Source organism: Toxotes jaculatrix, chromosome 10 (genome assembly GCF_017976425.1).
Source record: "Toxotes jaculatrix isolate fToxJac2 chromosome 10, fToxJac2.pri, whole genome shotgun sequence".
NCBI classification, from domain to species: Eukaryota; Metazoa; Chordata; class Actinopteri; family Toxotidae; genus Toxotes; species Toxotes jaculatrix.
The window spans coordinates 26400719-26413061 of record NC_054403.1 but is presented as its reverse complement, the minus strand read 5'-3'; the positions used below and the strand labels follow the sequence as shown (position 1 = coordinate 26413061).

General features: G+C 43.1%; 1 protein-coding gene across 2 annotated transcripts in view; it reads right to left on the bottom strand.

Annotated features, from left to right (window-relative positions):
• fat2 (FAT atypical cadherin 2) overlaps positions 1–12343 on the bottom strand; it is an 85269-nt gene that overhangs the window by 7002 nt on the left and 65924 nt on the right. The window contains exons 24-28 of one of the 2 annotated variants that reach the window (XM_041047559.1): positions 6331–6784; positions 4151–4304; positions 2684–2783; positions 1640–1791; positions 1260–1540 (exon numbers count right to left, since the gene is read on the bottom strand). In XM_041047559.1, coding sequence (XP_040903493.1) covers positions 1260–1540; positions 1640–1791; positions 2684–2783; positions 4151–4304; positions 6331–6784 — 1141 coding nt within the window. The remainder of the gene's footprint in view (positions 1–1259; positions 1541–1639; positions 1792–2683; positions 2784–4150; positions 4305–6330; positions 6785–12343) is intronic. The other variant, XM_041047560.1, reaches the window with a different exon arrangement.

Here is a 12343-nt window from a genome sequence, read left to right as displayed (position 1 = left end):
GGTTAAGAATTCATACACTAATTATGACAAAATACACTTAATACCTTTTATCAGATTCCAGATCCAGATTCAAAGTCTGGACAGACGTGGAAGCTGCAGCCTGATTGGTTGTTGAAGGAAACAACCATAAGACTGATTCTAGTTCATAAACATTCATGAATCCCTTTTGACAGATTTGTGAAGCTGTGTGTGACTGGCTCTGTTTTCTAAATCAATGGTGCTTCTGCGTTCTTGCATAAGGCCCAGCGAGAGAGATTTAAAAAGGGTTGAGAGGAAAAACTGCAAAAGAAAAGATGGGAGGGAATGAGAACAAGAAATACAAAGGACAAAATGGAGGGAGAGGAAACAAAAGGTGAGACAGAAAAGGGAGAGATTTGGAGACAGATGGGAGGAAAGAGCAAAAGAAGGCTGAATAAGGGAGGGTTTTACAGAATACAGGATGAGAGAACTGCAGGGTATAGACACAGTCACACAGGAGAAAAGGAGTGAGAGATATTAAAGAGGTGAGAGAAGCAATCACGGAAAGAGAAAGTGGAAAATAAAGACGCCGAGAGATGAACCAGAGAATCACTTTGTTATTTCCTGATGTTATCGCATCTAATCGGCCTCGTCTATGAATGTTTCATCTCCCAGAGTTTAATCAGCGTCGTGTGTTGACAGGCAGTCTGGTGTTTCCCATGATGCACCACTCCGCATGATAAATACTTGTTTACAGTGACCTTGAATGACTAAATCATTCAGCCTGTTCTGACCTTTTGTATCAACGTGTGGCTTCATAAGGAAACAGAGAAAGCCAGGGTGAGTTAGTCTGTTTGCTGGCATTTCTTTTGTTCTTCGCCGCAGCTGACATGTTCTAAAGGGATTTTAAAATTAATGTGCCAATTATTTCTTACCTTAGCTTGAAATTAACTGCGCTATTAACCGTTAACAAAGATAACTGGAAAAATGACAAGATAAAGTATAAATGTCAATATACAGACTGAACCTTCTCAGTATTTGAGGTGTTGATGGTCATGGTCATATCCTCATACAAAGTACGGCTGCAGCTAATGACTAAATTCCGTGCCCGTTAATTTTTTTCAATAATAAATAAAAATAATTCAATAATTTATTGGCCATTTACTACCTCTAATAAGAATGAAACTCATGATGTGAGACAGCTCACGTGCACCGGTTTGCAGTGAGCATCACCCTTCCAAAATAAAGTGCACTTGTCATGCTAATCATCCTAAAAATCACACACACACACATGAACACACCTTCATAGTCCAGGTCCCAGTGGTTCTTCCTGATGGAGTCGTTGTCAGAGCTGGACGGCGGCCTGGCCGGGAGGTTGGGGGCCACGCTGCACACAACCGGCCCGTGCGCCTTCGGAGAGGAAACCCCGCCTCCTGACGAACTGATCTGGCTGCGCGGCCGAAGCGACCTAAACGGCGTGTGGTCGAGGTCGTTGGTGGGACCGACCAGCGAGCTCATCTCGATGGGGTTGCCTTCTTGTTTGTCGGCTTTGAGACTCTTGGCCAGACTGGGCTGGAAATAGCTGTAGGCGAAAAGAAGGATGGTTTGGTTTCTGCTAAATATTCATCTCTGTGGAGTGATTACACATAACATCGAGCTTTTAGCAAAAATCCACTCGTACCCGTTGGAGTCCTGGACACAGACTGGCTTTTTCTTCTTCTGCTGAACATAGCGTTTCCTGACGCAAACAAAGATGCCGACCAAGAAGAGTAATCCGAGCACGCTGGCGCCGATCTCCAAGATTTCCACATAGCCGATCATAGGAGTTAGCTTCTAGGGAGACAGGACAGTATATGGATTCATTAAAATATAAGGCACAGATGTTAGGTGTCGTTTTAAAAGACAAAACAAAACAAACAAAAAAAAACTACTAGGGATGGGGCCGACCCGATCCAGTATCGGTATTGGCTGCTGGAATGGCTCCACAGGTGCTGCTCTGATAACTGGCTGCAAAATGTGGAATGGATTTCCTGAACGGAGGCGTGTCTCATTACTCCGCGTCATATTGGGACACGCCTCCGTTCAGGAAATCCATTCCACAGTTTGCAGCCAGCTAGCAGGCTAGCATTGAGCAAACTTTTCAGCACAACATGTCGCTATGTGGAAATGTTTAGCACTGAAAACACAACAAAGCAAGACAGCAACGTGCAACAACGAGGGGCCGAGGCTCCGTCGCGAGTGGTAACAAGTAGCGATTAGCTCGATGCTAACATAATATGGAGAATCCCATTGACGGGCTAGCGCATTAGCATCGGTCGCGCTATTAACTTTTACACCATAACAGGAAAGTCATTCAGGTAATTCACACACCAGCAACATATTACTCACAGACTTATGTCCCTTCCAGGTACAGCAGGAAGAAAATGAACTGTGAGTGAGCTTCCGCACCTCGGGATATTTGAGATTTGAGAAACCTTGATTTGTTGCTGCTACAAGAGCCAGTATACTTAATAATTTATGCTGATCAGATCAAGCAGCCCTTTTTATTTCTATTTTATGTGGAGAGGGGTAGTCTAAGAGAAGGTTACCCTTTCGAGTTGCCTTTTGGGACATGCATACATTCGTAGTGTGAAAGTGGAAGTGAAAAAATGTGGATGGGTGCATCCCTACAAACAACGCTCCAAAAAACCAGCACATTCATGAATTATTTTTTGTTGTGACTGACCTGAGGCAGTGGGTCGCAGTGGATGGCGCCGTCAGTGACTTTACAGTCAAAGCCTCCTGGACACGGGTTGGGCGAACACACTTCTACCTGGTTGTGGCACCTGTAGAAGTAAAGGAAGTGGGATTTAGGAGATTCGAATGTGATGGGAAGAATTTTTATTCTAAAATGCTGTAGTTTTGTAGTGTGAATGATTTGGCCTCTGCTGTATGTAAGCGCAGCAGTTCTCTGAGCTGAATGATAATGTCAGTGTGTTACTGTGCTAACGCTAACATGCTAATGGTGCCAAAACCCAAGTTTTTTGATGAGCTGAGTTGTCGGGTCCTGTGTCTTTGTGTTTCGGACATTGTTTGTATGGATGACTGTTCATGCAGATGGTATTAAATGAAATACACAGCAGACATTTTCCTCCTGTGTGCAGCAGTCCACTGCGGAGACTGATTATAATGTGACACACATGTTAAGATAATTTTTAGACCACACCAGAAAACCATCACAGCATGATAAAACATCTATCTGTGCGCTTTACAAATCACGCAGCAAACTCCCACTTTCTGCAATTACAACCCACTAATGGTCATTTTTCATTCACTGAGTTAATCAAAGCTCCACCTGGAACATGGACCAGCGTTAACGCCCGCGAGGAGCGATGCAATTCCACAGGCAGCTTTAATGAAAGGAGGAATATGCAAATTCTGCAGTAATTTCATCTGAACGTGACTCTTCTCTTTGGTGGCCGTTGGTGGTGTGACTGGAATAAAACAAGCTGGTGTATGTGTGTGTGTGTTAGAGTATGTGTTTCCAATCACATACACATGCAAATTCAAGGCCACGCATGTTGTTTTGTGAGCTACAAGCATTGTTCACTACTTCAGAGCAAGTGATGCTGCATATAATGAGGGTGGTGCTGGTGCTGGTATTTACTTAGCCTTGTTGGAACGATGAAAATACCTCTGTGTGTCTAATTGTGATTTTGTGGGTGAGCGTCATCAGTTTGACCACGATACATTCGCGAGAGTAACGGCTGCAGATAATGATCTTCATCACTGATTATTCTATTGTTATTGTCTTTAAGTCATTTGTTGGGCTGCAGCTGTGGATTTTCATTATCAATTATTCTGTCAATTATCGTCTTGATTAATCGTTTGGTCCACGTTTGCCATAACAACTTTTTAATGTTATCATGTGTCAGTAGTGCCCTCAGGTAAACCATCAACAGTCATTGATTAACATTCTGTTGATCGAGTAATTGCTTCATCAATCAGTCAGTTCAGCACTGAAGTTGCCTGACAGTGAAGATACTGAGAATTGATATTTCAAGGATGTAGTTTACAGGGTTACCAGCTCTTGAAGGGAGGATAACAACACACATGTTCAGCTCTACTGGTTAAACAAAGAATGTATTTTAAAAATGCGCTACTGATTAAAAAAGTGAATAAAGTTTGAGTGTGTGTGTATGTGTGTGTTTACCGTGCTTCAGCGTTGTCCAGAGAGCAGTTGCACATGTAACCGTAAGCCTTGGGCACACACACCCTGCCGTGGGCACATGGCTGGGAAGCGCACGGGTTGTCGGCCAGCTCGCAGCGGGCGCCGTGGAAGAGTCCCGCACACCTGCAGCGCGGCTCTGCAGAGTAAATAAAACACACCCAGACGTCTGAGACGAGAGCAACTGATCAAAGTCACGGCAAGTCTCCCCTGCAGGCAGTAAATAATCAAAGCAAAGGTCAACCTAGCCAGAGAGTGTGTGTTTGGTATTTAAAGGTAAGAATCAGCCCTAAAAAAAAAACTTCAACACTTTAACAACAGTGTTTCTGTTGTTTTTCTTTTTTCCTGCAGATAACTGCTCGAGCACAGGAAACGTGACAAGTCCAGAGGCTACTTCTAAAACACCAGGTTTGGTCAGAGAGTGAGAGCGTCTTTGTTGATTTGCAGTTTTGCGTTATTGTTCAGCAGCCACACAACACGAGGAGAAAACCATCAGAGAAGAAGAAAACGCCCAATTTCTACACCCACAGGAGGAAACAGCAGAATACAATGCACCGAATGTTTGAGTTGAGAAGCAGTGACACCATTACACAGTTTGTCCCGCAGAAAGCACTGACAGGTTCATTTTAAGCTGTACATTTTCCTGCTTTGTATAAATCTCAATCAAAAACTTCATCAGTATCAGCAGAAAAGTCCAGTATCTGTTCGGCTCTGCTTTTAACTGCATCTAACCGTCCTGTAATGAAAGTGGCCCAGGTGTCATACAGTGGCCTTAAACACTGAACTCAGGTCATTGTCAATAACACGTTTCTTTTTTTGAAAAAAAAAAGCAGTTTAAACAATCTAAATTTCACTGTTTTCATCTGCACTGTTACTTCTTTTTAATTCACATCCCTTTTCACTGTCTCGAGAAGCAAACAAAACCAAAGCCTCAGTAAAACATCCGCAGCCTTCATTGCTTTTGCCGCCTGTCTGCTCACATTACGTTGTCCTGAGCTGATCTTTTGGGAAATAATGTTTATTTGTTGTTTGTTATCAGACCCCGGAATTTGTGCCTGAATCATAACTGAACTGTGACTGACATGATGATGAATAAAGCCCTGAGAAAAGTAATACCTGGCCTGAACCTTCTGTCCTGTGTCTACAGTGAACATTTTCTTATTGTACTGAAGGAGAATAAGAAATTATGCAGTTCAGTGACCTAACAGGTAAACATACAGTACAGAAATGCCAACAGGTAGCAGCTTTTTGATAACAGCTTCAGGGTTCGTTTGTTTACACTGTTCCCCCAAAGCACAGAGATCTGTATCTCCTCCGCCTTTATGTTTGGTTTCATATCCAGCTCCCTAGAGACAGAACATATTGCCTGCACTCAGTTCTACTGTCTCACAGGGACTCATGAGAATAGTATTATTTTAAAGCCCCTGCTGATTTATCTGTAAAATTGCAGGTGTGCTTATCAGCTGCTATTCTAAGTAAATAATAAGTCAAGCCGTCAGACATCCGCTTTTGTGATACATAATGCAGTAAAAAAAAACACAGCAAGACATTTTTTGTGTTTGGCAAGAACTGATGCATTTGGCCAATTAGTGATAACCTAAAACGGCAATAAGCATGTGACAGAGAGAGAGACGAGAGTCGGATAAGAGTCTCAGCACTGGCGGAGCTGTGGTTCCTCTCTGAATGAGAGGGTGAACTGCGGCCTGAAGAACTTTCCACTGTGTTTATTCTGCATAAAAGTAAAATCAATTGTGATAGAAAACTGGATTACTTGCCACTTCTTCCTTGTTTAATACTGAGAACCTGACATTACTCATTTTCAGGGCTGATCATTTTGGGCCCTTTTTAAAGCAGAAGACGGGTGTTATTCCGTATTTTTCTTAATGAAAACAAATCCCATGAAACGACCAAACCGACAATGTGTGAGCCGGTCTCTAAATACTGACTTTCCTTCTCTGTCTGTGGCTCTCGGGTCTGAGCTCATTTCTTCCTACTGAAAACATAAGTTGTTAAAAAGAGCTTGAGCCAATGATAAGGAATCAGTATCGTTTGGAAAGCAGCTGTGGCACTGTAGGTTTTAGCAGAAACCTCTTTGAATGCATTGAGTTACTGTTGTATGACTTTAAACTCAACTTAAAAAGTCACGTCATTATCGGTGCACTCACCTCCGGCGGCGTCCTCCTCGCACACTCCTCCGTTCTGACACAGGTTGTTGTTGCAGGCTCCTGCCCTGCTGCAGCACTGGTACACCCCAAACACCCGCCTGCTCCCTGACCCCGTCCACTCCGCCATGTCGCCCACTCTGATTGGCTCCCCATTGACCTCCAGGCCCTCCAGGCAGCCAATGAAATTACGGGGGCGCCCGTAGACCTCAGGAGCAGAGCCCTGGGCGAGCGAAGCGAAGAGCAAAGCACCATGGGAGCGCATCATCCGGCATGGCTCGGTCAGGATGGTGGAGGCTGGATGCTGCTGGTCCAGGGTCAGCCTCAAGGCGGTGGAGTTAACCTCCAGCAGGACGCTGTGCCAGCCGCCGTCTGATACCGGAACAGATCTGATGAGTAAAGAACCAGGGGGCGTGTTTCCACAGCTGTACCTGAAGTGCAGTTCTCCACCGATCAGCTGAGGATGGAGAATGTGTAAAGGTTAATTTACTTTAAAGAAACAAGATGAGAAGCAAAAAACCAGAAACCTCCAGTTACAACCTCAGAGCTTAAAGGAGTTAGGCTCTGAGACTCATAGTCAAGTTCCAGTGACCTCCTATCAGCCATGTAGACGCTGGAGATTAATCAGTGACTGTCGCCTGATGTAAACTTCACTTCGTTTTGTTTTTTTTTTTTCTCATCTTTAATCAGAAGGAGCTTCTCGGATAGCGGGAAGGTGGAGGAAGTTTGGAACAAGGAACTTTTAAGTTAGATTTTAGGTTATTTGTCTTGCTCAGTGAACTGTCACTTTAATTTAACAGACTTTGTATTCTTTTTTTTTTAATAAACTCAGAGAAACCTCTCAGGTAATATTATTTTGTGCTGTCAGTTTGAACCATGGAGCTAACCACTGATATTGTTTTTAAGTATATACTTCCAGTGACAGTAAACTTTATTAGCTGCGAGTAAGATATGTTGTGTATGGATGTCTTCAGGGTAATTCTAATGCACATAAGTTTGTTTGTTTTTTTTAATTTTCAGTTTACTGAATTAAACAGAGCCTTTTTAATTTACGATTAACCAAGTCAAAAATAATTTCTTTTCCAAAACCAAAACTACTCAGGTGTCAACAGGATCTCTTGAGTTTAGCTGTGTTTGACATTTTCCAACATCTGGTGTGTTAAATGTGCTCTTATTTGTCGTCATCTGTTTGCAATCACTTGACATTTAACGTGCATTTTAGACTTTGTTATTTTACGGTTATGAGTCATGTTGTGGTGCTTGTTATATTGATTTGTTCTTTCAATCATAGAGTTTTTTCCGGTGTTATTACTTCACCTGGGAGCATTGATTTGGTGGTTTGTAGGTCAGAAGTGTTGTAGACGCCTTGGTTAAAATGGGGCTAAAGACTTTTTACATGTTGGAGTTTCGTAGAATTACTGTTGACCTGTAAGTCACCAGCTCAGGGCCTCTGTTGTTTTGTCTGCACAGGCCTTAACATAAAATCTCATTAGTACTGAGAGAAAACAATTTGACACAGTGTTTACACTGTGATTCAGTTTTTATTTACCAAAGTAATAAATACACAAGCCTTAAAGTGAAAATTAAACATCAGATTCAAAAGTGCACGCAACATTCAATTCCAGCAACTACAATAACTTACAGAGGTAATTTTTTACGTTCAGCCTAAGGAGGCTGCAGCCATTAAGAAGATAAACACGGCCGTGTTTTTGTTGACAAGTCTTTTGTGTTACAAATAAAATGTGTTTTTTTGCTGTCAGCTCCCCATGCTGCTGATTTTCCCCGTGTACAACACCACGCAGCACTCACAGCGAGTCGCACACATTTATTCAGCATTTCATCAACATCAGCGGAAGCTGTTTCTGCGCGCTCAGCGTTCTCACAAACTAACAAGCCAGCAGCTTTTTCTGCACCTTTTATCTGTTCATGTTTTCTTTATGTAACGAGAGGCTCCTCATATCTCCCCTATTAAATATACACATGGACTGTGTATTTTTCAAATTGCAAAGCATCACCCCATTGGACACTGAGGGCCGTGATGCATTATTGATACCGATGTGCTTGGCTCATCGCAGAACGATGAGCTTTTGTCTCTTTGTTTTAGTTTCTGTCTTGTTTTTTTTTTTTTTTCTCCACTTCTCTGATGTTGAGCTCACGGACAGGTTGTTCAGCATTCAGGCTGTTCTCTGAGCGATGCAGGTCTGGTTTCTGTTTGATTCCCTGTGTTTGGGGCAATGAAAAAAGGAAAAACGAACAGGAATGATTCATTTTGGAGGGATGGACCTGCTAAATTCTTCACATGGATCAATGACGGTACACATGGAAAAGGGGAGGGAGATGAGGGCTGCTCTGGCTCTGGCTTATCATGGGAAGATGCTGAAGCGCTGGCAGAGGAACAAGTGAAAACCTTGAGACATCTGAGGCGCCGGTCGCTTGTCTTTTAATCTATTTTACACGACTTAGTGCGACTCCTGGTGTTGATTTATGGTGCAATATTGGACGAGAGATAGCGCCGTTTGACGCATTGAGGATTTTACAGTATCAGCACAGCTGATGTAGCGCAGGCACCATGTCAAGTCAAACTCCACAGGGACTGAAGTTCCACAGCATCAGTGCTTCGTGATTCCATAAATCACAGACTCCGAGCACAACGTGAACACTGCGAGCCTCCTGCAGGGAGTTTAATGCTGCTGGGCAAAGTTCAAGGTGCAATAACAGCTGCTACAGTCATGTATTCTGCTTGCATGTGATGTATGTGCACACACAAACAAAGGTATTACACTGAGTGAATGCAGGAGGCAGCGCTGCGGCTCTGCAGTGATAAAAGCCTCACTGAGCGTGCTCACTTGGTTTGTTGTTGCCCATAATAAAACTGGGTATCGTGGGAATAGCATCGCCATCTCTGTCCACATTTACATGCATTTACATGCACACTAATATAAAATCGAAATGAAGGCTGAGTGCATATCTGCATGTACTGTTTCATTAATGGAGAAGGGAAGTCATTCAGTCCAGGAGAGGGTGACTGATGAACCATTTGGTTTGAAGACCAGGTTCTTGACAAATGATGGATAAGGGAAGTATAATGCAGGAGCAACTTTTAAACTGAAGCTTTCTCCTTTATGTAGACAGAAAAAACCATTTGGGAGAGAAATGAGAATGGACATGTAAAAACAGGCAGTGTGGTATTAAATGGCTGATTTTCAGTGATGCTGATGCTAAGCAGCACATCCTTAGCCAGACCGAGGGTCTGAGGACAGATGGTGATTTTAAAACCTCTTGAGGGAAATTTGTGATTTGTCATGTTGGCTATATGAATAAAAAGTAAAGCTGAGGCTGATGATGATTGCAGCATCATAAACTAAATCGTCCTGAGGCGAACATGAACGTCTGTACCAAATGCCAAGGCAATCTATATTTCACTTAAAACCACAAATGTCAACCTCATGGTAGCGCCAGAGGAAAGATCAGAGGACCACCAATGTCAGAGAGATGTATCCTGTGGGGACCATGAATGTCTGAACAAAATTTCATGGCAACCCATCAAATAGTCTGGACCAGCCGACTGAGACTGAATGACCGACATCATCCAAAGAACAAAGCTAATTTCTACTGTCCACTAACACTGTCCATGTGTTAGCATAAAACATGCCCTGGAGCAAGACACTGAACTCCTTCCAGTTCAGTCATTCTAAGATAAAAGCCTGAATTGATATGAAGGTCAATCACTTTGTGTTACTGCAGCAAGCATGAGAGATGAGTGTTGGTCCACTGATTTCACACCAGTGTGTATCTACATCTTTGTTCACCGTTGAGTCTGCAAACTGCTCCGCTGTCAGGTCTGAGCCGTCACTCCTCATCAAGGACGGTGTTTTCCTTCCACTGACAAGTCACCTTTACTTCTTCTGCTCGGCCTGCCACAGTGGCTTTTCATTCAAGCAGCCACAATCTCCATTTCAAAGGTGACGACTTAGACTGAGAGGCACGCAGACATAAAAGAGAATTAGCAGCAGCAAATAGGTCTAAACTAGTATTTTTTTTTTCTTTCAAAGACGTGGCTCTTGACGGAGAATACTGATGAGGTTTGGCGGTTTTATAGGAAGCCGCAGAGATGCACGGCAACGACGCACAGCTCATGTCCTGAGGGAAATGAAGCGCGCAAATAACGTCTTGTATCTCCAGGAAGTTTCTCTGAAGTCATCACAAAAACCAGGCGAGGGACTTCTCAGATGACCACGTTTAGAAATTCTTTTTGAAGCCATTTCTGCTCACAATGAATCAGGCAGGGACCCATTCTTGCATGTGTGAGCCGAGATCCAAAACCCAGGAGGAAGAACCTAGGGAAAGACTGAATGCTGCTTTTGAAGTGTTCTGAGAATCAAAATGATTGAATATTCTGCCTGAGTGCACACAGATGTCGCACAAATGAGAAGAGCCCACAAGGGGAAGCATCACGCGGCATTAAAGTCCATATCCAGCCATTTTTTTGTTATCTGTTTAGAGAATTATTCATGTCTCTCAAAGAATACAACAATTCATTATTCTCTTTCAACGTGCCCTTTTAATATGGTACAGTAGACCTTGTATTGTAGCACCAAGATCAATCTTTATTTCCCTTGACAGTTAAAAAAAAGCATTTCAATAAATCTTCAAGCCAGCAAGTTTTTTCATTAGAGCTCCTGCACAACTTTTTTCTGGTTCCCTCGGTTTGGATTTTGAGGGAAAAGTGCAACATGCGGCTCACGTGCTGCGCTCGGAGCCAGCAGTCGTCACTACTCGAGTTAAAAGGGCATTGATGAGCTGATTACGCTGGAAAAACAGGGAATAATAAACCAGGAGTGTACTGCTGGCCTCATAATCCAATGTGGAGCTTTAAGTGTGTGCGGGGTGGGAGTTTACCGCCAGCCCTGATATTCAATCAGGCATTTAGCACACATAAACACATGAAGCAATCTGCCACGCAGAGATAAAGAGGAGGCATACCTGATACGCTCCAACACGTGATCTCCTGCAGGATTCGGGAGAGAACCAGCAGGGTTTGGACAGTTTCTAAAAACACTAACAACAAACGCCATCACAGGACACAGATGATATTTTCTGGTGAAGAAGGGCACGCTGTCTCAAATGTCAGCGTTGCCACAACAGAACAAATTTAAATCAAGTTGATTTTATTTGCCAACTTTCAGGGTGTCAACAGGTGCAGTGCGATGCTCACAGTGCTGACCCAGATACACAACAGAGAGTCTGCTATTCTGGGATCTGTGTTTGCAGCAAGCACAGAAAAGGACAAACAGAGATGAGACACGATGTAAAACCAACGGCTCAGCAGATATCAGATATTTCCAAAAACCTCCGATGAAAACACGAGAGCTGACACCAAGTAGCAAATAAAACGGAGATATTTGAGACGGTGTCAGTTAGCACAGCTGACACTGAGCAGCCAGTGCTATTTATGAATCTGAGCTTGAAATGTTTTGCATTGAGCTTCACTCGTCGTTGCTGTTCCCCAGCGAGAGCTCCCACAGATTAAATCAGCAGCTCTCAGATTTTATCATTCTGATAATAAACGAGTGTCAAACAACAACATTACTCCAACGGCTTTTGAAAATTAGGAAGATAATTAATCTCTCCGCAGGAACAATACTCAAGGAGCAAAATAAATCAACTGCCAGCTCAGAGGAGAATACGACACTTCCTGCAAATGAATGAAAATAATCATTTTTGTTCTACTTTAGTTTTTAAATAAATTGCTTCCTGGGTGACGCAGTTTCTTTTCATTCAATCTTCCTGAGCTGTTGTGACATTTCCAGCTGTCAGACAATGAGGAGCGCTTTATGTCTCACGTGAACAGAACACTGACACACATCTTTTCTTTACTGGTTTGTCCTTGGACCAGTTTTGAATGAACGCTGCAGCGATGCTGTGAGACGACACGTACTGATGCAAATAAACCGCCAGCAACAGCACAACTTAATGAGCTGAAATCTGTAAGTTCCATTTGAGGTTTTATGCTTCG